Genomic DNA, 27,911 nt, shown 5'->3' on the forward strand with positions numbered 1-27,911 from the left:
GGACAAGGTGATATGCAGGATCATCAAATGTAGTTGGCAAAGCTTGTAGTATGAAGTCATTGTACTGCCGGAAAGACTATCACTACGGCAAAGATGAAACAACGACCGCAATGCTTTGTAACGAGTCTAGTGCGGGCGGATCTAGGATTTTCTGGCATATACTTTTTGTCGCATTAGATAATCCGATAGATCGAGTCATCACATGACAGCGAGCGCTGAGTCAGCGTTAAGAGCAGGATAAAAGAGCCTCCGCGCTCTTTTGGCTAGATAGCGCTACTCAACCCAATACATGGCTCTCCTACCCTATCAATTCTGCCTGCACGTGTTCGTTAGTGTGCGTCACTTTTGGTATCTGCATATCCTGATTCGTAGTGAATTACAGAATGTGCCCTGACTGTTGCAATCTCAGACTTTGTTGAGAAGCTAATGAACCGTACCTAGGCTAGATACGCAGCCCTGGAGGTTAGAAATGTACAGAGTCCCTGATGTGCCTTGGTTAGTTGCTTTTAGTCGCATAAGATAGTAGGTGAATTAAGGTATTACCTCGGCGAAGTGCCTGGAAACGTTACCTTCATCTAAGGCATACATCTTCCTCTAGGGGGATAATTGATTCAACATGTGAAGCTTGGCAGGTGAGAAAGGTGAGGCATGCAGGCAGGTTGAGCTTGAATTAGATTAGGTAAGGTAACGTAGGTAGGTAGGTAGACTTATAAGACTACTGCAAACTATGATAGGCCGATCAAATTGCTGTATGTCTCAACCCTAACCCGTACCGATGTATGTCCGTGCCCCACCTCAACCCACTTCTGGAGGCAAACGTCAGAAAGCCGCTTTAGGACGAAAACGAGGACATCTCCACACATTGCATGAAAACCCGGAACAAAATCACCGACTCGTTGATTGATTGCCGCGACGAGCAAACATACTCGGCAAACAAATACAGAGTATTACAAACAGACAACGTCGATATCATCATAGTCGATCGGCCAGACTTTTCCAGGGCGACAAGTTTTGCCCATTCAAGCCATTTGAAGCCTTACTCAAACAGGAAGGTCTTGCGACCAAACAGAGTTTTGTCGAAGCGAGGCGACAGGCGCGTTGCCCGCTCCCTTTTCTCAACGGTCCTGGCGCCGTCATCCGGAAGCTCGACGAGCCGGCAGAGTTACTTTGAGCCTTGCTGGAGATGGCGTTGGACACCATATACGTGGTCCGCCACGGGGTACGTACCTCTCCTCAACTTTGCACCAGAGAGAGGGAGAGAGAGAGAAGATGAACCCCCTTCCCTCAAGCCACCCCGCGCCCGCAGTACAAGTGTGCTAGTCGGATACGTTGTGCCTCAAGGCAGGCAGTTGAGGAGCACTGTAGCCCCCCCTCTCCTTGGCACCGGCGGGCAAATATGATCTAGTTTGTCAGCCTGTGGTAGCTCCTCAACTGTCAACCTGCCTGTGTCTGCATTTGTCGGTTTTTTTTTTTTTTTTTTCTTAGTCCATCAAGATTTAATAAGTCAGGCTTCCTAACTCGAACGCCCTACCCCACACGCCCCCTTTTGGCTATCGCCCCCGTGTTTAGTTCCGATCGAGTTGGTCCGTAGACCCTTCCACAGGAGAGTACTTTGCGAATATCCCGTCGCCTACTGGAATTGCTGTCGACCCTGCCCTCACGGCGTATGGTGTCGACCAGGCAAAGGAGCTGGGCCGCCATCTGTTGCACAATGTGCGACCCCCAATCGAGAGGGTTTACTCGAGTCCATTCTACCGGTGTCTGCAAACCATAGAGCCGTTTGTCAGGAGTAAGCTCGAAGAAGGGGGCCAGGAGGGTCAGGTCACTGTTGGTGGTAAGGACAACGCCCAACAACCTAAAGTCTACAGCCGATTTAGTTAACGCAGCCCTAAATTCATCATCAACAACGACAGCATCATCATCAGGAAGCTCCTCTGATCCCGAGGCGCTACCGCTAATCAAGATCCGCGCTGAACCTGGATTGGGCGAGTGGTTTGGCACGGCGCACTTTGACCACCCAGCTCCGGCCCGGGTCGACGAGCTGTCAACCTTATTTCCTGGTATACTAGACCAAGGTTATTCGCCTGCCTTAACTCCGACAAGCCGTGGAGAGTCTATAGAGCAGCTCCACGATAGGGTAGCTCTTGCTGTGCTCGAGGTGATCAAGCGCTGCGACGCAGAGGGTGTCCGTTCGGTCGTCCTGTGCACTCATGCCGCAGTCGTGATCGCGCTAGGCAGGGTCCTTACGGGACATATGCCCGCCGACATCACTGTTGAGGATTTCCACGCTTACACCTGCGGCCTTAGCGTCTATCGAAGGCGACAACAGGCTGCCCCTGTTTCTGTAGATCAGCCTTCTGTGTCGCCCGCAGAAGGGCCAGTTACCTGGAGAGACGGGACAGGCGTAGGAGGTGGATGGGACTGTGAGCTGAATAGCGATTGCAGCTTCCTGCCTGGAGGGAGCGAACGCGGATGGTGAGCTTTCATTGCCCCTTTACCCCCTGAGACATTCTTACCGAACCGTGCCCCTTGTCCAGCCTCCATTTTCAGCGGTCCCTGTCCGGAGTCAATATCACCTGACCTGGGGCTCTGGATGTATCTTCTGAGACTATGCCACGAGGGGTTTTTTTCCCTTCCTCTTTTTCTTTTTTTTTTTTTTTTTTTTTTTTTTTTTTTTGCTAACACTTATTTAGGAAATTCTCTGGGGATGAATCCTTTGGTGGAATCAACCAAAGCAATGTTGACGCGGACAAGCGCACGACTCGTTTGTAGGACTTTACCATCTCGTGTGTTTCCGTTTTCTTGCACTACGGTATAAACCGTGAGGATGAGACATTCGGCTGCTGCAAGGAGAGAATAGACTCTCTTGGCGCGACTTTCGGCCTCAGCAGGACTCGCCTTGAACAAAACCCTGCGGCCCAATCTCGGTTTCTGTCCTTTTTTGACCTCGTGGCCACTGAGGATAAGTTCTTAATTCCTCCAGCCTGTCACTATTCCTCTCAGTTACATGTGTACCTCGACATTCTTGGCATTTTGGGCTGAGTTATCCCTTGCAGAAACTCAGCAGTGCGCCTCTTTACACTTGACCAGGATCACCCGATCTCCACCTTGACGAATGAACATGGCTCTGTCCAATACTGCACCTTTCTATGTGCCGCCACAGGGTGCAGATCATTCGCAATTCGGTCGGGAAATTTTCTTTCAAAGCTTCTCCCCCGCTGCCCTGCACATGATGACATAGCTATTAGATTGACTGTGGCCAGGAATTAGAAGCCGCCTCGTGGCGTGACTTAATGCAGTCATTATCGACATCTCAAGTGAGATGTACAAAAGTTTAATACTCACATCCCCACCCTACCAAATTAGGACATCTCTCCGGGATCGATACCAACATCTCAACGCTGGGGTTGACTTGTTTTGTTTCGATTTGTTTTGTTTTGATTGACTCTTGACAGATTTTTGACTCGAGACTATTCGAGGGTTAAAAAGCAAAGTGACATTGCCGTCGGCTAGTGAGACTGGGGTTTCATTTGTATGAAGACCAGGCTGTCTTGTTCCCTGATACATATTCTTGTTGAGAAGCAACCACCGTACTCTGTGTGTAATGACCTGCAAGTTTAGGTTTCGTCCTACGTTGCCAGGCAGGTCGGTACGCAAAGAAACAAGCAGAGCCAAGCGCGCACCTGACTCCGAAACATCAGTTCCGATGAACCGTTCGTGTACACACAGGGCCAAGAGAGCAAGCACGCTATATGGGAATCTTGGCACTCTGTGAAGTCCCCGATCCATATTCGGATGAGAATACCTACAGATGGGTTTGTCAAATTTCCCCATGATTTGCCCCAACACAATACATACCTACATATGGGCATAAGGTCAGATTCCCGCTAGGTAAATTAGCTTCATAGCCCGGGACGATCAACGGCACGTACGGACGTTGAATCTCTCGTGGCAACGGCCGCTGAACTCCTCTCAAGGTGCAACTGGGCGTGCCGCCGGCCAAAGTCAAAATTGGCAGCTCCTGCATCTGCTGTTGCGCCTGGCAGCAGTTAATTTTGCCCACTAGGTTGCTAAAAAAAAAAGAGACAGGAGGTTCTTTTGCCGATGCAAGCGTCCGAGCTAGGGAATGTAGGTTTGGGCTAGCAGAAAAAGACTGGTTAAACTGACATCCCGCGATCGTACTAACGACGGGCAAGGCTCCACGGGCCATGCCATTTGGAGGACTATTCGAAAGAATTTCCCGTTATCAAAGGAGGCCATTGGCCACGGGTGGGGAAAGACAAATTGAAAAAAAAAAATCAGTTTTCGACACAAAGCACCTCGACGCTATGCTCCGTTAGTGGGCTCTCACAGGCCACAGACGAGGCTGCCGAGTCTAGCCGTGTGCGCCACTACGGCAAGCCTCAGCGTGAGCCAAGAGGCGGCATGCCTGTCAGTCGAGCAACCTCCTGCTGTGTTGCAGTCATGAGCTGCCCCTCGAACCGGGGCCAGCTCCGTATGCCTGCAATGTTTTGGAGCTTTTTTTGTGCAGTTGTCTGGGGCTTCACTGGCCAGACTAACAGGTGTGGGAGGAGGGTGTGTGGGTAGTAATTGATTGGCCGTGAGTGAGATAGCCCAGATCAACATGGGTTGCTTCTTGCACTTGCAGACCAACTTGGTTGGACAGTTTGTCAAACCTCGACCTATCAAACAGGAGCTTGAACAAAAAGGTAAGGGAAAAGAAGGTAGAAATGGCACGCCTCATGGGGGGTGTAAAACTAGCTCATGGCGTTTTCTGCCCATTGGACACAAGGTCGAATAATTGTCTCGATTGATTTCCTTTGACGATATATGCCCCCGCTACGGCAAAGGAGAAGCAAAAAGCAAAAGCCATCATGGCTGATTTTGCGGTGCGGTGCGGTGCATATCATACATGAGGTACAGTGTACCCCTCGCTTCCCCGGATGCTTATGCTGAAGAAGAGAGCCCGAAAGAAGCAATACAGAAAATGAACCCTCATCGCATATTTTTCCTTCTGTGATCCCTTCTTCTTCTCTCTTCTACTCTCATCAATCATTCACACCAACCACACCCTTGTCTGTCGAAACTGCAACAACTCAAATAAGAGTCCTGTTGCCACGCATTTATCTTGGCTTGTTTCGACATCCCTTTTTTCTATTCATTCCCTTCTTCAGTGTCTTCTCCACCACAGTAGAACAAGGCCATTGTTTGCCTTTTGCTGCCTGTTGTGCATAAGTCACTACGCCCTATCTCGCCAACAAACTCGCCTAATCTCACCATCGTCATGCCTTACCACTCGGTTCAGGAGGATGACGTCCCGGTGGCCACAGGATTCCCGGATGATGATAGCTCAAAGTCGCTCCCAGGCCGCAAGGAAGTCGAGGTTTACCCATGGATAAAACGATATGTGACCTGTCCAGTTGTTTCATCGCTCGCCACCAGGACCAAGAGGGACGCCGACGAGATCGCCGCGGCGGCGCGATCCAGCGACCCAGCATCCTCTCCGACGGACTCTGCCAACAGGAAACGAAAAGCTGAAGAGGTAGACGACGACGCCGCAGATTCAAAGAGGGTCCAGACGAAAGAGGCTCTGTCTTCTTCAACTTCACGAACATCGAGCCGGTCATCGTCTGCCGAGATCTCTACCCCGATTCATCAGCATGCTACTCTCTCCGAAAACTCCATCTTCAAGGTCATCACACTATCGCCGGCGCCTGTCAGGAAAGGATCCCGTGATGCGGTAGAGAGGGACGTCGCTGCTCAGTCTCTGTTTTTGCTCTCCAACGGCGCGCTCCCCTCTCCTACGACAAAACCGGAGTCCTTGGGTGAAATGAGCTTGAAGGGTACGATATGATGAGCCAATCCGCGTGGTCTGCTCTCAAAGGCTGTGTGTAATTTCTGACATGTAGATCAGGTTTCCCTGCAGACTTTCAACCGCCATATCGCCAACAGCGCAAATGTACTCTGCCATCAATCCATGAGCTCTTTGCCAAGATCCCAGATGATGGCTTCACCAGCAGCGACTTCAGGCCCCGCGACTGGCCAGCTTGGGACAGACGCAACAGCTCCGCTTCGCTTGCTTCGTCCACACCCCCTTCGCTCTGTGCAGACTCACCACTTTCGCAGTCCTTCTCCACCACCTTTGCAACCACCCCTCCGACGCAGTTTTCCGCACCACCACCAAGACCCGTCAGGAGCTTTTCCGAGAGGTCGAGTCTGTCTTCGCCGGGTCTGCCTCCACTCGTCATCAACACGACCAGGTTCGCCCTCGCCATGACCCCCGAGGTCTACCAGGCCGCCAGCGCCCGCTCGTCGCGTCGCTGCTCCCCCAGCCTCGTCACCAAGCAGCCGACGATACGCAAGCGCGCCAAGAGGGGGAAGAAGGAAAGGACCGGAGAGTACTCGGCCGATGAGTCTTCGCCAACAACAGCGACATCGACACTGTCATCATCATCATCATCCGGGCATATGTCAGAGCTCGGAGGTGGCGGGCACCCGAACCAAAAGTACCCCATGGCGCACGAGCACTTTGTAATTTACGCGCGCAAGAAGCACGACAAGCGGACGACGTGGAAGGACGTGACGACCGCCTTCAACAAGGCCATCGGCCCCGTCGGCCCCCAGAACCCTGGTCTGGACATGTACGTCACGCAGCCCGAGAGGTCGCTGAACCTGCCGGCGCAGCGCGAGCAGGCCGGCGTCACGAGCATGTACTACCGGACCAACAAGGTCATTCCCGTCATGGACGGGCGCGGGGGCCTGGTCTATGGCGACGACGGCGAACCCTTGCTTGAGTGGATCCATGAGCGCGACACCAGCCGTTCGCCTCCCGGTCTGATCGAGAGGTATCCGGAGATTGTCCTAGATAGGGATTACTGGTTCGTGAGCGATGAGGATAAGAGGTGGGCGGCGCATCTGAGTAAGTAACATATTTTCAACCCCCCTTTTCCCTACAACTATTCTCTTTTTTTTTTGCCCATGACAAGAGCTAACAGATTCATCAACCAGAGGCTATTCGCGACCAGCAGCGAAGAGAACGTGGGCTGCCCACATGGGACGAACAGCACGCGCAGGCGGCCGGCGAGCAGCCGCGCGATTATGTTCCTCGCTTATGAGATTAAAACTTCAACTTTTTTTCTTTTCCCCCTTCCCCCAATATCCCTCATCTCACCGGCGTATAGGCTCACTGGGTTGATTCTTACTATTATGTTATTTAATCAACCCCTTCGATATCTCACTTTTCTTCTTCTTTTTTTTTTTCATTGTTTAGCCCTTTATCCCCTTAATCGTCCAGAGACGAACACTGAGCATGTTCTTTCTTTTCTTTCAACATCCAAGGCGTCAGGCGCATCAAGGTTGATTTCTTGGCACAAAACAAAAACAAAAACTGTCCGAATTTGGCATTTTGGGAGGGGACCGGAAAAAAAATATTGCCATCTCATTTTGTCCTTTTTTTAAATCTCTCTTCTCTTATTCGTAGTTACCCCCATCCAGCATTATTACTATAGTCCACCACCAATCTTTATTTATTCTGTTAATGAACAAATAAAAATTTGGCTGCAGAATTGTCCTCGTTTTCTTTTTACCAAAAAAATGAAAAAAAAAATCCATAAGTGATACTCTTGAGATGCATATGATACAATATTCCTGGGGGTGACGAAAATACCCGAAAAAAGACTATAGTAGGTTTGTTCACATTACGCGAGAGGGGGGTGTATTGCGCGCGTTTTGATCAATAAAGAAAAAAAGAGGAGTAAGGGGGTGTCAAGGGTGGTGGTGGTGGTGCTTACGAGTATGTCGTGCATATTCAACGATTTGCTCAGATGCGCGCATTATCTCTCCCCCATCCCCCCCTTTTTTGACCTTCTTTAACCATTTGGCAATTATCAGCAATGGACTTCTTCTTTTCCATTTTTTTTTTCTTTCGCGGATCGATCTCCGATGGCTTGAGTCGGTTTTTCTTTCCTTGATTTCTTGCATTTTCCAAAGGTTTTCTTAAGGGGAAAAAAAAAACCAAAAAAAAACCGATGACGACGGTATTTCTTGGATGGGCCCAAACGGGACCCTTAGTGCCTATCGTTCTTTTGCCTTTTCGTTATAGTGCAGAAAGAAAATGTTTCAATAATAGGCTAGATAGCTGCAGCAAGAAGCAACGGCACTTGCGCATGCTTTTCACAGCTCGTAAACGACAAAAGCAACTACAAGAATCAATCAAGAAAAAATAATGGAATAAAAAAGAACACTGGTTCCGTGGAAAATCACAAGCAGATTTCTGCGGAGAAGTTGACCAGAGAATCTCGGCGTCGATAATATGCAAGAGATCGACACTGTGTCAAAGTTGCTATCTCTTAGCACGCCCGGAGGGCAACCGAAAACGTACAGGATGCGCTAGTCTAGATGGTCGAATTTAGAGGTGCAGTGATAATGTTCTTGAATTATAGTAACCTAGGTATCTATGACCATACAAGAGTCTTATACCAAAACCTCGCTATGCATTTAGTATATAGTACACCCCAACAAATGGTTGTCTCTCGCTTCGAGACGCGGCTGTTGGATCGACAAGGAAGAACCCCAGAACCGAGAAACCGAGGAAACAACCGAAATAGAAGCCAAGGGTCCAAAAGAGCTGTATGGATTGTTAACCCGGGTTTTAAATCTTTTATCCCTCACATCGTCAAAGAGAAACATGGCCATGACCCCCCACTCTTTGCTGTGAAACACTGAAACATGACTGAAAACGGGCGAGAGTTGCTTTTCTTTTGCTTCTCGAGTCTTGGTCGCCCCTAGTAAAGCTGAGGAAGATTCTGTGGACGGCCGATCGTAATTTTGAAACGGCCCGGGACGCCGCCGTCTTCGTCGTCGTCTTCACTATCCGATCCCGAGCCTCCATCAAACTCAGACATGCCCATTTGATACAGGTACGCGTCGCGATCGAACTCGTCACCCGAAGCCACCTCGTCATCCGGATAGTCTGCAGTGTAGTAATTTTCCGCTACTCGCGTGTTTAGGGTTAGCTCGATATTCCGACACGTGTTGAAACCCTTGCTGGACTGTAATCCAAAGGGGTTTGGTCCCATCTAAGCAACGGGTGAGAAAAAAAAAAAGCATACCGTTCTCATCCTCGTCATCTTCGTACTCCTCCTCACTGTCGCTTTCTTCGCCGTAGAAGTAGTCGATATCTGGGTCATTGTCCAACACCAGCAGACCCACTTTATCAGGCGTCGCCTCAGTCGTGACGCTGTCGGCTGCAACACGGACGTATGTGTCAATTATGTAGTCACCTTCATCCTCATCCGTGTCGCTCGCGTCGTCTACGTCCATGCTCATATTCGCCTCAGCCTCTGCCGCAGCAGCAGCAGCAGCAGCCGCCGCGGCCGCCTCCTCTGGGTGCCGCTCCGCGTAGCGTTTGGCAGGAGCTTGCGGCTTGAATCTCCTAGGTGATGGGGATGCCGTCGACATGGGCGCATTGTTGCTATTCTTGACCGGTGTCTGCCTCGCAGAGTTTGACATTGGTGCCGCCGCCTCGTCCCGCTCCTTGATCTTCTCCAGGTCCCTTGCTATCAGCTCCAAAGTGTAGTCGTTCATCTCTCGTGCGAGCTGGTCCATATCCGTGTCCCAACGATTGACGAAAGAGTCCGGAAGCCTAGGCCCAGACGGTCTAGACACGGCAGATCGCTTGGATGGCATTTTCAGCTTCTTACGTTCCTCCGTCTTGCCCTCTGCTGATCCGCCGTCACCCTCCAATCCCTTTTCGCCGTCTGCTCCAGACAAATTTTGTGTTGTCCTCTGCCCTGGATGCGTTGCTATGACTGGTGTCTTCGGTTCACCGGTCCGCTTCCGCTTGCTGCTCCTCTCCACAAACGTCGCCGGGCCCAGGCTCTTGGACGAACCCGAGGACTTTGTGACACGGGAATTCATCGAAGACTGCCTCTCAGCCATGTGCCTACGAGAAAGATGGAACCTGCGCGGCTCGATCATCACCCTCGAGGCCACGCTGGCCGGAACCGTAGGCAGCGCCTGCGTCACCCCACCCGGCGCGGCATCCCTTCCCGTGCGGAGGGCCCGCGGGCTCGGATCGACGCTGCGGCCTGGGCTTCCGGCGGTGGCATCATGGCGCAGTCGCGTCTTTTGGGGCGTGGTGGGCTGGCCAGCAGAGCCATCTCCAATGGCTGCGGCGTGTGACCGCTTGACCGCATCTAGCGGGAGGTTCTCGTCACCAGGTTGAGTGGGTGTGATGGTCGGTGCGCGGGTCGCTAGCTGATCCTTCGGCTGGCCAGCGGCGCCATTCGCTGCTACTGCTGCTGCTCCAAGAGCGGCTTCGGGATCTCGTCGCTGGTAGAGAAAGGCGCCGCTGCGGTGTCTCTTCGTGCTTTGTTCGATGCCTTCAAACGCTGCCGTCAGTACGATGCAGTAGAGCTTCCCGACCACGGGAGGGACTTTGATGTTGTCACGGACGTAGGAAAGTGACTGGCCCATTGTCGTTTCTCTTGCGCTTAACCTGGATTATCTGCGGCGGGACAGACATCTTGAGGGAGGGAGGGGGGGAAAATCGGGATCGGTGAGCTTTTGCTCGGAGGGTTGGAATTGGAAAAAGAGGTGCCTGCAAAAAAAAAGATGATTACTCGGCGCGTGGCTCGCGGTTCTGGAATTTGCGTATTGTTTTGTTTCCTGATGATGAGGAATGTCGATGCTTTTAGCAAATTTGGTGTGCTCGAATAAATTAAATGCCTGTCCTTGGTGGCGGGTAAGTAAACAAATAATGATGAAAAGGACGTCACCGACAAACATGGATCTCAAGTCAAGTCTACAATTAACCAACGAGACCCCTTTTTACCGCCCACGGCAGAAACAAAGTCAGATTTGGGGCACGACCCCACATGTTCTATCACCTTAACCTTCGACCAAACTGCAACCTTTTAATTTTACTGCTCTTCATGCATGTGATTACTTCACATCAAAAACATTGTCTTTCAAGCAAAGCAATACCGTCTACAAATTAACCTTGATACACTCTACACAACAGGATTTCTCTGTGACCATTTGATTCCTTTTTTTTTTTTTTTTAAGAACAAATATAGTAATGATACATATGTCTACAAGTTTTGATGCCATCGCCCTCCTTTTCTAACTGTTGATACATAGGTTGCTGTGAACAAGTGCCCACAAACAGAATAAACACTCGGAAGCTTTGTTTACATTTTATAAATTTTACACCAAAGCCTGTCCCATGAACATGCTCTCCTTCACTTCTGCAACAATGTCCTTGCGATCATCGTTACCAACAAGCACAATACCGCGTCCACGACGACCCATACGACCGGCGCGGCCGAGGCGGTGAATAAAGTCGATTGTAGTGTGCGGGACATCGTAGAGAACAACGTGGCGCACCGCCAGCGTGTCGATTCCTCTCGACGCCAAATCGGTAGCCACAATGACTTTGGTGTTGGGTAGCGTGCGGCTGCTCCTAGGGCTACCGGTAACTCCGCCCTCAGGGGTCGGAATGGTAATGCTTTCGTTCGAAGTGAAGGAGGCAAGCATCTCGGACTGGCGCTCCTCTGAGGTGTCACGGTGGAGTGCGACGGCGTCGATGCCCTTTGATTTGAGATATTCGGCCACCTCTTGCGTCTTCTCGCGCTCGTTGACAAAGACCATGATGCGGCGGACCTCGACCTGGCCTTTGACGGGACCCTCGTGACGTCCAGCTTCCTTGCCTATAGACCAGATGGCATCGGCACAAGCAATGTTCTTGTTGCCGCGGTACGGGTCACGAGCCACGTCGATAACACCGAGCTGAACACGACGGGGGATGGCGTGCAGGTTGGGTGTGGTGATACGCCGCATTTTGGGGAAGCGAGACGCCAGGTAGTTGTCCAGGCGCCTGGGGATCGTCGCGGAACAGAGCACGAGCTGGCGGACTGATGGCAGGGCACGATCGATGATGGGCGTCGTGACTTCGCTGAAGCTACGGTCAAGCAGCGAATCGGCCTCATCGATCACGAGATGCGAGACACGGGAAAGGATGTTTGGGTGGGATTCTGCAATCGACGCAAGAAGATGGGGCGTCGAGATGAGAATATCGATGCCTGCCTGAGAGAAAATGTCATTCTCTATCATGGCGGCTGACATGTTGGCCGAGATCATACGCGTGCGCGCCTTTGCGACGTGCGATAGTGATTTAGCGACGCGGCCTACCTGGTCGACGAGCTCAGCAGTCGGCACCAAAATCACAACGCGGGGCCGGGACATGGTGGGATGGGGCTCCGGACGAGTCTTGATCTTGGATCCTGGGTTCTTGGCCAGCATTGCTCGTTCCTCAGCACGTCGCTGATTGTATGCGATTATATCGGGGTCACTAGCCTCCGCTTCCTTAAGCGCGTTGAAAGCCGGGATGAGGTAGGCCAGCGTCTTTCCAGAGCCCGTCTCGGCAGCGAGCAAAAACTCCTCACGAGGAGGAGGGGGAGCATCAGGAGAAGCGGCGTCGCTGCTAGAGTCGGCAGACTTTGGTTTTGTCCTCCAGCGTGCGCGAGCGCCCGTGGTCTGGCCCAGAAGAGCAGGTATGGCCAAACGTTGCACGGGAGTCGGTTTGACATCAAGCATGCCCTTTAGAGCCTCGTTGAGTACAGCATCCTTGACCTGCGGAAGCAAATCAAACTGGTCAAAGGAATCAACCTCCTGCATCTTTGCCTTGACAGTTGTCCTGTGCCCGTAGCCAATACTGGCCAAGCTGCGCTGCATGTTGAGTGCCTTGAAGCCCTTGCCGTCGCGGCCCAGTTTCTTGCCACCTTCCCTGCCGTTCTTGCTACCTCTGTTGCTATCTCTTGTAAGTTTCGATCTCGTCTCGGGGTCAAAGTTGGCGACAGTGCGATTCATGCCGGCAAATGGACCATCTACCCGCCGTCTGGGCTTCTTGTCGCCATCTCTAGCTGTTGAGCGGCCAACGCGGTCGGAGAGGACCATGCGGGACGGCGTCCGCTCTCGGCGCGTAGCGTGTCGCGCATTACTCGTTGAGAAGGATAGCAAAGACTCTAGTTGTGTTGTAGAGCTTCGTATAGCGGTAGAGAGCTGTGGTCTATGGGCTGCAGCTCTGGGACCCGCGCCGGCGTTGCCCGATATACGGCATGCCAGGCACACAGAGCCCAGGGAAGACCTGAGCATGACAGAAGCCGTATCTCTAGGGGTGGCTTCTGTTGAGCCTGAAGTCGAAGAATGATGGAATGATTTCGTGCAAAATATCTATAAGCGTCGGCGACCGTAATTTATGTCATGCGCATTCCTAGGGCGTAAAGCTGCGCCTAGATGGGATGCATTCATTCAATTTTGGCTTACAGTGGCAAGCTTCTCACGATAGCTCGTTCGCAAAATTATTTCTCACGGCCCCATTGTTTTCACCTGAAGTGGATGCCGACAAACACCCTTTCTAGGATTGGGCTCCAATGGCGGCCCGCTGTAGCTCAGGGATCCCCGCATGGGGACTGGAGGGTGAGTGGGGCGGTGTTGCATCTAATCCCCTGCACATCTCCGTCTTTCATTGAGCTCTAGGAATGGAAGCTTTCAGGTTTCTTTCTGTCGAGCTGTTTCGTTGTATCGACGGAACTGGTTTTATTTTGGTGATTGGACGATCTCAACTCTTTTCAATTTCCAAATTCAAGCTAAAGCATGACATGGTCTCGCTACTCATTACTCGCAGCTTCTGAAGCGACCTAGGCAATGCCATCATGTGCAACTAGCATAACCACAAAAGATTCCCAATACAAACACACGAGAGAGATTGGCTGCCTCACCTTTGGTCAAGGTCAAGGTGCTGTGGTACAGTAATACTGCGTACCTACCTCAACTTGTCTTGCTTGTTTTAGGTCATGCAATTTCATAACTGGATCGACCAAGCTCTGGGTGCATTAGGGCATCCACAACGTCTCATTCGACGCAAGCCAGACCTAGGCTAAACACATCGGATGACATCAGACCACCATGAGAGAGCAGACCATATTGCCTCGAGGCTTTTGGGGGGCTGAGGGGTAGCTCATGGTGGCGGTGGGTGTCAATGCCGACATTGGTTGTTCTTTCCTTATGTTCTAGGGGGCGGTCTCCATTCCATTGCCAAACCGATTTGTTCTTTCCCATGATGAATTCAATGAATGAATGTCTTTGAAATTTGTGGGCTAGATCAACTTGCCGTCCCCTCGTTCCACGTACATTGGCCTACCTACCTTATGGCCGCTGACGACGAGCTCGAAACGGCACCCGACTCCATGACTTGTTACAGTATACAGCTAACTAAAGGTTTACATTACCTAAGGTACCTTGTCTTTGCCCAAAATAGCATTGCATTCATCAGGTAAGTAGGAGGTAATCACTGTACCGACAACTTTACCATACCTACCTTACCTACCTACCTAAAAACCTACCGTGCCTACTTAGCTTGCCGACTTCATATAACTCCCATCGTTTTTCACAGCACACTTTTAGGTTCGGTTCTCTATCCTCTTTGCACAACCCATCAATGCATCGAGCCCAATCCAAACCGAATCGTCCTTTTTTGGGCTGCCATCCATGCTTTCTTTCCGCTTTCGTCTGCAGCTCTATATCAGATGATCCCCAAGCCCACGCTAAATCAAATTTAAATCCCCTCAATTAATACCACCAGAAGAAGAGGCGTCCAACCTAATGGTAGTTCTAGATCTTGATCCTAGCCTGGATTGACTGACAGTCTACCTACTAACATTGTCGCGAATCGCACGTGTTCCCCCTCACACGTCACTTGTGCCGCCTCTTTGGCTCCCGATCCCCTAAAATTCATTTTCTTTACGTTATTCAACAACTTGCTTCTTCTTTTTCCCGTCTGTTCTCCACACGATTGACCGCTTCTAGAAAAACCCTTGCATTTTTGTAGCCTGGTCCATATTTTGCATCAACAATAAATCTTCCGAGGGCCCCAAAGCTGTCAACCTTAATCTGCAGCTCTTCGACACAATGACACCTGCCAAGGTTCCTGTTACCATCACATTCGGCAAAGAAGGTGTCCAGCCACCCTTGTACATAGCAGGCACATTTTCAGACCCTCCGTGGCAACTCGAGGAAATGGAGGTATCTTCCGCTGAGGATGGCAAGCACATATTCAAGGCACGATTTGTCGCCAGTCCAGGCGCACAGATTCATTACAAGTTCAAGACGGCTCATGGGGATTGGTTTCTAGACGACAAGTCGGAGTCAGGTACGTCACCTCTCTTGGCCAAGAGGAGTGGTTATAGAAGACATGCCACTAACAAAGTCTATGCAGTTGTTGATTATAAGGGCTTTCGCAACAACTCCCTCAACGTCCCGCAAGTACCTACAATCACTCAGCAACCGCCCTCAGATACATCGAAGAGATCATCCGACGGCGTTGGCCACGGTGCATCTGCGGACTGGCTCAACGTCGACCCTTTCTTAAGGAGGTCCAAGGGCAAATCAAGCAGCCAGGATTGGGACGCACCACAGGACCGCATCCCGCTATTCGAACACGAGTGCCTTGTGCCGGATGAACAGAGCCTTGCGAGCGGGAGCGGAAGCGGTATCTACTCGCACACGAGCCCGCGCCACACCTCGCAGGTTGGTTTTGACCATGAGCCGGACACGTTCGAATTAGCAGACCCGGCCCTGGAGAAGTTCCCGTCGCGCCTCGATGAGATTAGCGAGCTCATCCACAAGGTTGAGGAGGACTTGGAAGAAGACGAGACCGAGATAGAGGGCGTGCCCCCGTCTGCCGTCCTCGGCCTGCCGAGAAGCCGGACCAATGACATCGTAGGCGAATTTGTGAGCGGGTCACCCGCCGCCAACCCCGTCCCTGCTCGCCCGTCACGGCGGTTGGATACGATTCCCCGAAGCTCGGCCCACTCTGACGTATCTGCCTCACTGCTGTCAATCGCTGAGGGTGTCGAGGAGGAAGGAGAAGAGAGGTTGACAAGTCCAGTGGTCCTGCCACCTAGCCCGGGCTGGCGAGCGAAAGGTCACGGTTTAAATCCATTAAGCGAGGATGATGAAGCGGTCGTAATGAACGACCCCAACGGCAGGGGCTCCAAACGCGGTTCCCGCAAAACATTCTTTCCTGACGGTGCTCTCCCAAGCCCTGGGATGGGTGAGAGTGCGGCCTCGCCGTGCCTCGACTCGACAGAGGTCAAGATTCTGGCGAGCGCCAAAGCCCCAACTGATGGGGCCAGCAGCAGCCACAATGCTGCTTTGAGTCAACGCGTACAACAACATATCGCGGCAGCAGAGACGGCCTAGGTGGACGCTTCATGGCAGACCGGTGCCGAGATAAGTAAACTGGCCCGGCGAGTGAAGATGGGCGTTGATAATACTGTCGAAACGATTACTGTAGTGACGAGCGCGGCCACGGAGCTAGCCAGGGAGGGTCATTGGCTCCGTGCTATCTTACTGATGATCATTGAGCTTATTGATGCGTTCCTTTCACGCATGCTCGGAGCATGGCGGAGGAGGGAGTAACAGAAACAACAGGTCTCTTTTCTATTATTCTTTTTTCTGTAGTGATTTAAAACCACCGGAAAAGTGGGCATTTTTAGCGTGTGACGCAAAGCCATAAGACCAAGGCACTGGCATCTGCATCAGCCCGTCAAAGTTGCACTGAATAATTGGGTCGTTTCATTCACTGCGGTTCCATCAAGAAGGGTATTGGACGTCGTTTGTGTCACTTCGGTACCGAGTGTTGAATTCGCACGTAATGGAAGACTATTGTAGTAAAAGTTGGCATGATGACCATGAACAAAAGCAACCTAACGAACACAATATCGAAATATTATAATTAAGGTCCTCAATTCGTACGAGAATAGGCATAACTAATTTAACACGTTTTTCTGGGCTGGTACATAAGACAGTATCGTTGGCCGCCCGTTCTTCATTACCTTAACCTTTTTGTCATATCTCTCAGACTCTACTTGTGTTATGTGTTTCATTAACCCAGAGGGACACGCTCTCGGTTTACTGATGAATATGAATAGGTTTATAGCAGTTGTAACAAACAAACATTTTCATTTTTCAACCTGCAATAGTTAAGTACCTTCAGACATTATGTGTTAAAATGTATAACAGCTTTTTAAGAGACAATATTCTATCAAATACGATGACCAAGAAGCAACATATGTATCCCAAAATTCTCATATCCTTATGAAAAGAATAGCCAATAAATGATGGCCTTCCACAAAATAGGGTATACTTTGCGATAAAAACATTAAACCGAATCAGACGAATTCCTCGCCATTGATTGTAAACGAGCCACCCAACAAAACTTGATCCTTGAACTGCAAAACAGCTTTGAAATGTCGACAAAACGAGGAAGAAAACTGAGCATGTGTTATTAACTGCAAATACGAAAACAAAGTTCACTAAAAAATATGAAAAGATTCAAAACTTACGAGTCGTGGGAACTCACGTCATTCTTCACCACAACCTGCAAGTCACCCGTAGGCTTCTTGTTTAATAAATGCGGAACACAATGACAGAAAGCTCCTTTATTGGTCGATGATTTGCTTCTGCGGGCGAATCTTTCTTGGGCGAAGTTTTGGGGTCAGGATTTGTTTTCCTACCATAAACAGAGCCCATAACCCTTTTGGCATCCGGATATGCAATCCCAACTGCACTTGTTGCTGTTGTTGCAGCAAGGAGAAAATCCGGACCTGTCGCAGGTCAAACCGAGAGTCTTGCCACAGTTTCCGTCGGTGGTGACCTTTATGGCAGTTGGTATTGCAGCCGCAGTAGTCGTTTTGCTAGTGCCTGTTGCCACGAAAGAAATATGTGTGAGTAATTATGCTGCAAAAGTAGCATCATGATCCTCTCCATGGGCAATGTGGAGGAAACGGGCTGGGAGGCTCTTGAACATAGAAGATGAATCATGCATACTGGTTGAGGTGGTTCTGGTACTGCTCGTTGAAGAAGCTCTGGAGCTAGTGCTCGTTGAAGAAGTCCTCGAGCTAGTGATCGTCGAAGACTGAGAGCTCGTAGTAGAGCTTGAAGACGAAGACGAACTGGACCTAACTGTGCCAGCAGAGGACGACGTGCTAGACCTCGATGAACTAGAGGAAGAAGACGAAGCACTGCTTGAGCTACTCGAGCTGCTAGTCGTCGCAGTATTTCCCTGGGTTCTCGTCAGACTTGAGCTGGTGGAAGACGTGGTGGGGTTGGAACTAGAGGAGCTAGTGGAAGCAATGGCAGCATTGTTTGATAAGATGGTGCTGGAAGATATGGTGGGTGTGAACGAGGTGCTAGAGGTAGTGGTCGAGGACGAGCTGACGTAGGATGAAGACGTGCTTGTCGCACTGGATGATGGTGACGACGAGATGCTTGTTGTGCTGAAGGTTGAAGAGCTAGAAGACGAGGAAGTGCGGGAGGTGGCAGTAAATGAAGCGCTAGTAGAAGCAGAAGTGCTTTCTGAGCTAGATGAAGAAGAGGGAGTGATAGAGCTGGAGGACAACGATGTGCCAGAAGTTATAGCAGTCGACGTGCTGGTAGGAGTCTGACTGCTTGTTGAACTAGAGGAAAAAGAAGAAGTACTGGAGCTAGAGGATGAAGCTGTGCTGGGCGTCATAGTGGCCGACGTGCTAGAAATGGTAGATGTGGGACTGTTTGCTGAACTGGAGGTGGTAGAGCTAGAAGACAAATCTGTGCTAGAAGTAGTGGCTGAGGAAGAAGTACTGGTAGAGCTGGCGCTGTCTGTCACTGTGGACGGGGTGACAGATGCAGAGGTGCTTGAGGCGCCAGTGGTAGTGAAATCTATGGAAGATGTGCCCAGGGGAATGATGGTAGAAGCAGAGGTACTCAGATCGCTAGATGATGCAGTAGTGCTGGAGATGCTGGTGGAGGAAGCTGACGTTGAAGATGAACTAGATGTCGAAGAAGTAGTGGATGTGGAAGATATACTGGATGTTGAAGATGCACTGGACGTGGAAGATGCACTAGATGTGGAAGATGCACTGGGTGTTGAAGATGAACTAAATGTTGAAGAAGTAGTGGAGGAGGAAGATATACTGGATGTTGAAGAGGCATTGGACGTTGAGGGGGGGCTCGAAACGGATGAAGATGCGGTCGAGCTACTGGAAGAGGTGCTAGAGGGTGTAGTCACAGAGGTTATGCTGGAGCTTACAGCGTTAGAACAGGTACCAAAAGCGGACTGGCATCCATCACCACAGTAATCCGCGGTGCTGCCACACCAGCCGTGGAGGCTGCAGCAGTTGCCAAATGATGATCCCTGGCAGGTGATTCCGTTGCCACATGATGCGTCGGTGCTGATCACCAAGCCGCCGCTGGGAGAAGCCGATGCCGAAGAGCTGGAAGTTGCCGTTGAGCCGGTAGGGGTTGCTACAGTGACACCTGCAGGTGGCCATACAGTGGGAACATCCTTGCTGACCTTACGATACCAGTTGGCCGGGTCATCGCCAAGGCAGACACCGACGGGCACACTCCTGAATCCCTTGGCCTGGATCGACTTGAGGAAGTACTCTGTCAAGTTGTACACGGACTGATACTGCAGGTCATGCTCGATCTGGAGGAAACTCCTGGTGGCGGGGTTGGCTGGCCCAACAGCCTGATCCCAAATGTTCTTACCAATCTGGGCTCCTGCTGGAGTGTCGTGGAGGTAGCCCTCAGTATCCAGATCGAAGTAGATGACATGGTATCCAAGGGTGCTCAAGAGTGATTGGCAGTTGTTCCCACAGATCGAGTAGGGAGGCCTATCAGTAATTTGCTTGAGATCAGCCGCTTTTCATCAAAACAAGCCTCCCCGGCCCAAAAGCTTGATCAACCTTGGAGTGAAGTCCAGTAATTGCACTTACCTCATGTAAGTCGGGAAGAATCCAAGAATGTCAGCAAGAGCAATCTCGTTGTAGACAATTTGCTGTGTGTACTGATCATCAGTCAACTCGCTGGCGTTTTGGTGAGACCAGGTATGGCTGGCGACTTGGTGACCCTCGGCAATCATGCGCTACAACAAGTTTGTCAGATATTGTTATTTTGATCGTGTCAAAATATGTGTCTTTATCTGAGTGTGCTGTACCTCGATATATCCAGCCCAGGGAAGGGATCGGTTGTTGATCATGCCCTTTCCAATGTTATTGCCTGTGACAAAGAAAGTGGCAACCATTTGATATCGCTGCAACATGGGTAGCGAGTCAGCATTTGATTTGAATCAACCTGATCTAGATGCTTGTTTTGACAGAGGACGTGCCTTAAAGATGTCGAGAAGGTCTCCAGTGTACTTGTATGGACCATCGTCAAAGGTCAGGGCAATATCACCCTGTGTGACACAGTCGTAGATACCGAGACCACCATATGCCACCTTGCCGAGGTGCGGCCTTGCGATGTTACTCGTATCAGTGCCACTGGGCCTCTGGAGGCCGTCACAGCCGGTACCGTAGTTGATCTGGCAATCTGGTGAAGCGCAATACGCCTCGTCCTTGCCACACCATCTGTAAAGAGACTTTTAGTAACATGCGCTTCAAGGATTTTGTTCATGGCAGAATCGGCATGATATTACCCGGCAGGAGAACAACAGTATCCATCTGCACATGATCCAACACGTGGACCACATGCACCATTAACATTAGAAGCCTTGTCCTGACGAGTGGCGAGACTTTGTCTGTTTGGAGAGGTGACGGGGGCTGCTTCTGCCCTTCGTACATGATGATGATGATGATCGTGGTTGCCGAGTACACCGCGTGCCCGAAGCTCCGCAAGAATCTGTCGTCCTCCTACTACGTGTGGAATGGCATGGTCTCCGTGAGCCGTGACAAGCCCGACGTAGGTCGCTATGGCTAAAGATAACCACTTCATTTTCGATTTGTTGTTCGTACGAGTCGGGATTAATGTGGTGGTATCGGAATAAGCAAACTAAAAGGGGTATTTGCTAGTGGAAATCTATAGTCTAAATGAAGTGACACCTAACCATAAGGTATGCTTTTGAAAAAAAAAGAATAAAAAATCTGTTAAGGAAAGTGATGAAATGGTCTATGTTGGTTTCTGAAAGGGATCTCGCTATCAAAAAGCAAGCAGTATGTTGAATAAAGAGAAGGCACAGTGAAGGGGATGATGGTTAGGGGGCTTGAGGATATATCAAGTTTTCAGCTTGCAATGCACTAGCTTCAGCCTCCTACCACATCATGATCCGAGAGCCATTTACCATACTATAAGTATATGGAAGTTCGGGACTGCCGTCCCCGCTGATTTGGCAAGTGTTGGTAAATTCGTAAACAGTCCGTTGACCCTTTTTTTTTTGGCTCGTGAAGACACTAGGTCGATTATGCCAAGGATAGAATGGTCTGAGCGATTGATTGACATGGTAAACGAATAAGAGGGAGCGACCAAGAACAGGCTGGGACCATTGATCGCGACGATGCGGAAATGAACAGGGGACTTTGAGAGGGCAGTAGGTTCTAATTCTTCAACGGTGTCCAGATGGCGGCGCTTTAGTGGCTTAGCTCAAGAGATTAACAGCCCAAAGAAACGATTGTCAACTTGTTCAGGGAGAAAAAGGGGGGGTGTGAACTAGACCGTTCGTGGGTTCCAGTGGGATAGGACCGGCTGTTTGCCACAGCTCTGTTTGAACAAATCCTATTTGCAAGGCTGAGGACAATACAGTCACCCAAGATCTGCCTTTTTGCGAGTTTGAGGATGGCGTCACGGAGTGATGAATTCCTTGGCGGTCTCAAAGTTTGTTGCCCACTAGGTCAAGATGTACGCCGGAAGAGCTCATCTCCAACATACCTAATGGGCTGCTACCTACCGAATGATGAAAGTCACTGCGTGTATTTCAAAGCATGGATATATGGCAAATCTCGTCAATGTGTAACTAAAAGTATGTACCTGCATAAATGCAGGTACCACCGATGCTAGCTGTCACCTTTACTGAGAGGGAAAAGGTTGAAGCACCTTGGGAAACGAGGCTTATCGTAGACTGTGATAATTACCCCGGGGTATCAAAATGAATCGTTTGAGATCGTATTGACATGCTTTTCAAATTTCGGCAGTTGCAGTGACTGCGACTATTTGTTTTTATTCATGTTAGCTATCAATGTAATTCAATGGGGTGGTCTTGGGAGCTCACATGTGGGACATTTACCAGACTCCGAGCTTATTAGTTTTATTGTAATAAAAGCGCCAAACTGGTTTTTTTTTTTTTTTTTTTTTTTTTTTTTTTTTTTTTTCGACGTGGTCAACCGCCGGCCCGGTGGGCTCTAGTTGAGTATTCCCCTTGGAGTGGGGACTCACAAAATTGAGGGATCTGAATAGGTGACGCCGGCGCCGTCTCGAATTGTCCAGCCATTGTGGCGCATTTTGGACCCCGGAACACCCAAGTTACACGCACATGGCGAGATCCGAGAGCCACCCGCGGCAGTGGCGGTAGGCTCAAAGCAAGGTCGATCGAATAGAGAACGAGAAGGCGCTCAGACTTCCAAGTCTGCGCCACGATGACTGCAGGATCTCCTCCTGTGCATCGGATGAGAAACGTTCTCCCCGCGAAGGTAGAACAAAATAAGAATTATGCAGTAGTGCAAGTCCGTTCGCGATTGGCAAAAAACACTGAAATCTTGGCAGCAATCAGTATGTTGGCAGACTTGGACAAGATCCTATCGTCCCGTCGGTTCGCGGTGATGAGGATGAACAGCTCAAGCGCGGAAGCGTCACGGAACAATCAATGATAGACCATCCTTTGATGGGTACGAGACCTGCCTGTCATTTAAAGACATTATGATCTGCCCTGTCGCAGTTGCCTGTGCGATGTTGATTAAGTTTGGAAGACTGATGGAATGATCTATGGATGGCAGCAGGTAGAATCAACGGGTAAGGTATGGTAACCGATGGTGGGGTGTTCAGTTTCCTGGTCCTGACCCAGTTTACTACCTAGGTAGGTAGGTAGGTAGGTATGTATTGCTTTTGCCAAGGCGCCGAGGTTCCTTCCTTCCTTCCGAGGAAATAAGAAGAATACCTAGACCTAGTCAAACAAACCCATTAAAGGAAGGAACCAACAGCGCCTGCACAATGAAAAAAAAAACAGGTTGACAGCGCCAGCTTGCAGTTTATGGGATGATTGTCGTCCATTGTTCAATTCGTTTGACCTACCTTAGGTTTTCAACAGCCAAGACACCATCACCAGGTACAACCGCACAGGTACGAAGACTGAGCAAATCAAAGCAACTACTGTCGAATAGTATCTGCCCGCATAGGTAGGTAGGTAAGGTATGCAAACACTTTTTTCGCCTGCCTAGCAATCGCCAAGTGCATACTACATGAATAAATTTCACGAATGCACAAGGCAGCATTGGGATCTTGGCAATTCTCGTGTATGCAGAGACAAAAACAAAAAGCGTCCACTACTGTACAACTTCATACATCAACCAAATTTAGTCATTCTTGGGTTTATGCTTGTCCTGCTCCTCCTGCCAAGCCTCTGCATCCTTGCGCTTCGATTCGTCCGCCAGTTTATCCGCCAGCTCCTTTGCCTTTTTCTCCTGCTCCTCCTTGGCCTTGTTTTCCTTGTCCTTATCCTCTTCGGGCTTTTGCACCGGCTTGATGGTCCCCTCGCGATCGTCTCCCTCGCAGCGCTCGCGCTCGAGCTTCATGTCCATGATGAGGCTCAACTCCGGGCAGTACTCAAAGATCTTTTGCCGCTGCTCGTGGTCCTTCCACACGTCGTCGTTCAGCGCCCGGCCAAAATCTCGCACGTGGAACCCCATCGGCCGCTGCATGTAGACGTCCTCCACCGCCAGCATGCCGTCGAAGCCCGACGCCACCTTCTCGCCGGGGAGGACCCAGACCCGCCGCCCGAACCACTCGTCCTCGGGCTCCGTGTCGTTGTAACGCTCCTGGAAGTTCAGCACCCGTCTTATAGCGGAGACTTTTCGTAGTGACAGACCTCCGTTGCCGGAGAAGCGGTCGTCTTTTTTACTGTGGTTTATAAGCTGCTTGGTAAGTAGACTGCTGAATATTGAGAGGGGTTGTTCTGTAATGAATAGAGATTTCAGACAGTGCACGTACCGAGGTGATCCCGCCCAGCTCCAGCTCAACCAATCATTCAAACTGGTCTCCGAATTGGCACATAGAATGCTGTCTGATTCGAATCTCAGTATCCACTGAACGCCAGGTAGGAATTCGTCGTAGAAGCGTATGTCGGTCATCATGCGGTGGACCTTTTCCTTGGAGTCAATCTCCCAGGGCTGCGGCAGGACCATCAGGTCCATCTTGCCAATGACCTGCTGGTGCTTTACGGCGAACGCACGACCAACGCTGAGGACGCTGGCCTCGCTGCCTATAAACACCATCCGCCAGTCAGGCGGGAGCACCGTGATCATGTGCAGTATCTGAGGCACAAGGTGCGGGATGGGACGCGCCTCGATGATGAGGGCTATCTTGGTCTGATCATAGTTCGACTTGGGGTCTGCTGGTCTGTGCCAGGCGACCTCGATCGAGGGGACCTTTTGCAATGCCTCATGGAATCGGGATTGAATCTCTGCCTGGATGATGGGCGAGTAGTTTGGTAGGAGTGCTGCAGCCCACCATCTGAAAATAACAAAAGTTTTGGTCAGTAATTATGCCCCGAATTTGTCAAAGTCCGAAAGTTGATTCTCACGTTAAAATCAACAGCAAAACCGCAATTATCTTGCCCTTGGTGATGACAATCATGCCCTTCTGGTTCAGGGTAGCCACCATTGTGAAGGGTTGGCCAGCAGGCCCCTCTGTCTCAACGGCTTCTCGATAAATGACACCACCAATGATTTTGAGTCTGATACTTCAGTTGCAAAGCAGCAGGCGAGTATTGTTTGCCGCGTAAGGAATATTCTGGTGCACAAAGTGGACACAGCCTAACCTATGATCTTCCAGAATGGACTGAGGGGATAATACACGACAGAAATTTGGGTTCGACACCAACTACCCCGTTAAGCTTTTTGGATTACAACCTATCGGAAACCCCCAAGCCCCTTTGTCTGTCAAAACGTGCGACTTTCGCGGTTGACAAAACCGGGGTGGGGGATCCGGCTCAGGAACTGAAGCCTTGCAGTTGCTAGAGGGGGCCACTAAGTTGACCTCGTACAGCCCAGCTGTTACTTCTGGCTGACTGGCTGAGGTTCGATAGATCGCCAGCTGCAGGGATAACTCCCCGTCCCACTCTTGAAAAAAAAAGGGGACCAGGCACCATCTCATCAGTAGTTTCTTCTGGATCGAAATGGCTCGTCAGCTCGCGTATCTGTCTTGCTGGTCCACCAAAAAGCCATCTCATTGTGCTAAAAGTGCATCCTATCAATCAAAGTTACAGTAGTAAATTCAGCTGCCGCCAAGCCGTCAGTCAGTTTGTATTCCCCTGCGTCAACATGCACGTCAACCTAGTAACCACGAAAAATATCGTCATTTGCTTGGCTGTCAGCCCCTGATTGATCTCATCTCTTGTCTGCTTGGCAGAAAACAGGGCGATTGTTTGGACGATTTGGTAGCTAATCAGCATGTCATCTGATTTTTGTCTATTGCAAACCACGCTTGCGGGAGTAGTCCGGTGTGGGAATTGCGACTTTTTGGTTTCGCACTTTGGTGATTTTGCTCGAGCGCTTCAGGGCCGAAGCTACTGTATCAAGCCCGTACAACACAAGGGGATATACAGGTGACAGACGTTAGCAAACATCACTCAATGCTTCAACAAAGACTTTCAATTGCTTGCAATCCCGCATGCCAATGCCAGGTAGTGGAGCATACAGAAACTCCCATTGCTTCACCTTTCTCGTGGTTCCATTCACTGTTGCTACCCAAGCTCACACGCTTAGGGGCCGCTAACGGCACATGGGGACAAAAATAAACAGGGGTGGTGCCAAGAACCGGACCCCAGCCGACGAGTGACACTAAGAATTGCCGGCGCCAGAACCTAGACACCAATGGCGCCTACTCTGGACAAGCCTCCTTTTTTACCCCCAGCAGGTGGCAAAACAATGTACGACACGGACAACGCTGCGGGCTCAACTCGCGGATAACAAGACCGGTTCGTGATGGGTGGGAAATTATCGTTGCGTGCCAGTTGCGTCGTCTGGAAGTTTGTGCTTCTCTATTTTTTTTTTTTTTTGTTCCGGGTCCGTACGGAAGAAGCAAACAGTATTGAGTTGTTGCCCGTGCTTTCCGTTGCCAAACGTTCCCGAATAAGTAAATGGTTGCGTGAGAACCTTTTTTTTTCTTCTGCTGCTGAGCAGGACTAAAGTGTAGTCCAGGCCATCTTGAACAACAAAAGTTTTCTGCGGTGCCTACCCTTAGATAGTGATCAGGAAACCCCTTTATGCCAAAAAGCTAGCTCCGCTGCCATACTATTAGACTAGCTTCAGCTCAGAGACAACCCTCCTTGTCTATGGTTTGTAGTCCTCCACAGACGGCGCCCACGTATCTTTCTTCCTTTTGACATGAGCTAGAGATGCTTTGAAAACTTCTCCTAAATCGAACTCACCAATGTAAAAAAAAAAGTTGATAGGTCAAGAAAACAAAAGACAGAGCTCATCATGTCGGGCCTCTTCAACAAGATATGTGCCCTTCCAGCTGCCCTTTGGGCAAGGGCAAGTCGCCGTACGCGTGTGACCAGCGGCGTCGTCCTCTTCACGTATGACCCCTCATTTGTCCGCAGGGCGGAATAAAAGATTATGAGCACCGGCAATGATCTAACAAGAGCCCCACCATGGACAGAATACTGGTCATCATCTACTCAAAACCGCTGGCGAGTTCGATGGACATAGCAGTGCCCCAGGTGCACTTGGACTACAACAAGAACCGGTCGCCGTACAATGAGACCAAGGTCGCCCTCCTGATCGAGAACCGCCCGAACCCGATCCTCGCCCCGTTGATGCTGCACTTTATGGCGGTCGTGCCTCCGGACTGGCGCTTCCGTTTCATGGGGTCGTTGGAGTCGGTCGAGTTCATCAACCGCTCTATCGCCATCCGCGAGCAGGTGTCGGCGGGAAAGCTGGACCTGACGTACATACCATCCAACATGACCACGGGCAGCCAGGAGGAGATTAGCCGCTTCCTGACAACGCTGTGGCTGTACGAGACGGTGCTCAAGCCGGCGGAGCACTTGCTCGTCTTCCAGACCGACAGCATGCTCTGCGCAAATTCGAAGCAGAACCTCAACGACTATATCGAGTATGACTGGGTTGGTGCGCCGTGGGACCCGAATGGCCGCTTTGGCGGCAACGGCGGCCTCTCACTGCGCCGCGTCTCGGCCATTGTACAGGTCCTGCGGGACCAGCAGCGGGTCGACGGCAGTGAGCCCGAGGACGTCTGGCTGGCGAACTTGCTAGGCCACCGGCCTGGCGCCCGGCTGGCCAACGGCACAGTCTCGCTCACCTTTAGTGGCGAGATGAACAGCGGCAAAACAGTCAAACTGGATGATCCAAGTAGCGTTAACATTTCGGATGCCGCTCGTAAGGGCGAACTTATCAAGGGTTTAGACGATTGGAGGAGTGGCTTCTACGAGCCCATGGGGTACCACACCGGAGGTAGCGGTGTGACACTGCATCCGCCCATTTGGGGAACTCCCGAGCTGAGGAAGCACATTTGGGACTATTGCCCCGAGGTGAAGATGACGTTGATGATGGATGCTGCAAAATTTGTCCCTGGAAATTGTGGTGGCAGTTGGACGTATGGGAAGAGAGATCTTGAAGGGAGATCTGATGCTGATCTGGGCTATGGTACCGAGATCATCGATGGAAAGGAGTATCCAATCCTTCCTGAAAGCTTAAGGCCATGGTAGTTGCAACTTTTGATTTTTTTTCAGCGGCTATGGATCTTGTTAGTTTAGTAAAATGCCATATTGAGCTCTCTTTCTTCTTTTGCAAAGAAGTTGCAAATCAGCGGTATGAAGTTAGCAGGCTTGTAAATCCGAGCCAAAATGCCAACAATTTTGG

General features: G+C 50.5%; 10 protein-coding genes across 10 annotated transcripts; 5 read left to right on the plus strand and 5 right to left on the minus strand.

Moving 5' to 3' along the window:
* Positions 1–947: 947 nt before the first annotated feature.
* PgNI_01174 (uncharacterized protein) lies at positions 948–3,343 on the plus strand. Its single transcript, XM_031121249.1, has 4 exons — positions 948–1,219; positions 1,570–1,834; positions 1,878–2,475; positions 2,694–3,343. The coding sequence occupies exons 1-4, from the start codon at positions 1,184–1,186 to the stop codon at positions 2,770–2,772; spliced, it is 978 nt and encodes a 325-aa protein (XP_030987168.1). The 5' UTR covers positions 948–1,183; the 3' UTR covers positions 2,773–3,343.
* Positions 3,344–5,284: 1,941 nt separating this feature from the next.
* Positions 5,285–7,436, plus strand: PgNI_01175 (uncharacterized protein; the record flags this gene model as incomplete). The annotated part of the gene is made up of 3 exons (XM_031121250.1): positions 5,285–5,843; positions 5,915–6,919; positions 7,009–7,436. 3 exons carry the CDS (start codon positions 5,285–5,287, stop codon positions 7,113–7,115), a joined length of 1,671 nt encoding a protein of 556 aa, XP_030987169.1. The 3' UTR covers positions 7,116–7,436.
* Positions 7,437–8,429: 993 nt separating this feature from the next.
* Positions 8,430–10,476, minus strand: PgNI_01176 (uncharacterized protein; the record flags this gene model as incomplete). Its single annotated transcript, XM_031121251.1, has 2 exons — positions 8,430–8,992; positions 9,111–10,476. 2 exons carry the CDS (start codon positions 10,474–10,476, stop codon positions 8,784–8,786), a joined length of 1,575 nt encoding a protein of 524 aa, XP_030987170.1. The 3' UTR covers positions 8,430–8,783.
* Positions 10,477–11,208: 732 nt separating this feature from the next.
* Positions 11,209–13,155, minus strand: PgNI_01177 (uncharacterized protein; the record flags this gene model as incomplete). The annotated part of the gene is made up of 1 exon (XM_031121252.1): positions 11,209–13,155. One exon carries the CDS (start codon positions 13,153–13,155, stop codon positions 11,209–11,211), a length of 1,947 nt encoding a protein of 648 aa, XP_030987171.1.
* A 929-nt stretch (positions 13,156–14,084) lies between these two features.
* Positions 14,085–16,753, plus strand: PgNI_01178 (uncharacterized protein). The gene is made up of 3 exons (XM_031121253.1): positions 14,085–14,335; positions 14,869–15,211; positions 15,278–16,753. Exons 2-3 carry the CDS (start codon positions 14,971–14,973, stop codon positions 16,261–16,263), a joined length of 1,227 nt encoding a protein of 408 aa, XP_030987162.1. The 5' UTR covers positions 14,085–14,335; positions 14,869–14,970; the 3' UTR covers positions 16,264–16,753.
* A 329-nt stretch (positions 16,754–17,082) lies between these two features.
* PgNI_01179 (uncharacterized protein) lies at positions 17,083–20,146 on the minus strand (the record flags this gene model as incomplete). Its single annotated transcript, XM_031121254.1, has 5 exons — positions 17,083–17,336; positions 17,409–17,766; positions 17,893–19,718; positions 19,821–19,969; positions 20,042–20,146. The coding sequence occupies 4 exons, from the start codon at positions 20,144–20,146 to the stop codon at positions 17,576–17,578; spliced, it is 2,271 nt and encodes a 756-aa protein (XP_030987163.1). The 3' UTR covers positions 17,083–17,336; positions 17,409–17,575.
* PgNI_01180 (uncharacterized protein) lies at positions 17,786–18,509 on the plus strand (the record flags this gene model as incomplete). The annotated part of the gene is made up of 3 exons (XM_031121255.1): positions 17,786–17,789; positions 17,998–18,236; positions 18,288–18,509. Exons 2-3 carry the CDS (start codon positions 18,198–18,200, stop codon positions 18,507–18,509), a joined length of 261 nt encoding a protein of 86 aa, XP_030986022.1. The 5' UTR covers positions 17,786–17,789; positions 17,998–18,197.
* Positions 20,147–20,173: 27 nt separating the features above from the next.
* Positions 20,174–21,222, minus strand: PgNI_01181 (uncharacterized protein; the record flags this gene model as incomplete). The annotated part of the gene is made up of 2 exons (XM_031121256.1): positions 20,522–21,222; positions 20,174–20,453 (listed from the first exon to the last, which is right to left on the minus strand). Exons 1-2 carry the CDS (start codon positions 20,815–20,817, stop codon positions 20,174–20,176), a joined length of 576 nt encoding a protein of 191 aa, XP_030986021.1. The 5' UTR covers positions 20,818–21,222.
* Positions 21,223–23,384: 2,162 nt separating this feature from the next.
* On the minus strand, positions 23,385–24,690 carry PgNI_01182 (uncharacterized protein; the record flags this gene model as incomplete). The annotated part of the gene is made up of 2 exons (XM_031121257.1): positions 23,385–24,540; positions 24,611–24,690. The coding sequence occupies 2 exons, from the start codon at positions 24,688–24,690 to the stop codon at positions 23,385–23,387; spliced, it is 1,236 nt and encodes a 411-aa protein (XP_030986024.1).
* A 1,814-nt stretch (positions 24,691–26,504) lies between these two features.
* Positions 26,505–27,757, plus strand: PgNI_01183 (uncharacterized protein; the record flags this gene model as incomplete). Its single annotated transcript, XM_031121258.1, has 2 exons — positions 26,505–26,608; positions 26,692–27,757. Coding segments are annotated over 2 exons (1,170 nt in total), but the record flags the coding sequence as incomplete, so codon positions are not given.
* Positions 27,758–27,911: the final 154 nt, after the last annotated feature.

Source organism: Pyricularia grisea, assembly GCF_004355905.1.
Source record: "Pyricularia grisea strain NI907 chromosome Unknown Pyricularia_grisea_NI907_Scaffold_1, whole genome shotgun sequence".
In the NCBI taxonomy this organism is placed as follows: domain Eukaryota; kingdom Fungi; phylum Ascomycota; class Sordariomycetes; order Magnaporthales; family Pyriculariaceae; genus Pyricularia; species Pyricularia grisea.

Coding starts and splice junctions, on each gene's coding strand:
- PgNI_01174 (XM_031121249.1), top strand. CDS start 1,184: ATGGCGTTGGACACCATATACGTGGTCCGCCACGGG. Junction 1,220..1,569: donor TATACGTGGTCCGCCACGGG/GTACGTACCTCT, acceptor CCCCGTGTTTAG/TTCCGATCGAGTTGGTCCGT. Junction 2,476..2,693: donor GGAGGGAGCGAACGCGGATG/GTGAGCTTTCAT, acceptor ACACTTATTTAG/GAAATTCTCTGGGGATGAAT.
- PgNI_01178 (XM_031121253.1), top strand. CDS start 14,971: ATGACACCTGCCAAGGTTCCTGTTACCATCACATTCGGCAAAGAAGGT. Junction 15,212..15,277: donor AGACGACAAGTCGGAGTCAG/GTACGTCACCTC, acceptor AAGTCTATGCAG/TTGTTGATTATAAGGGCTTT.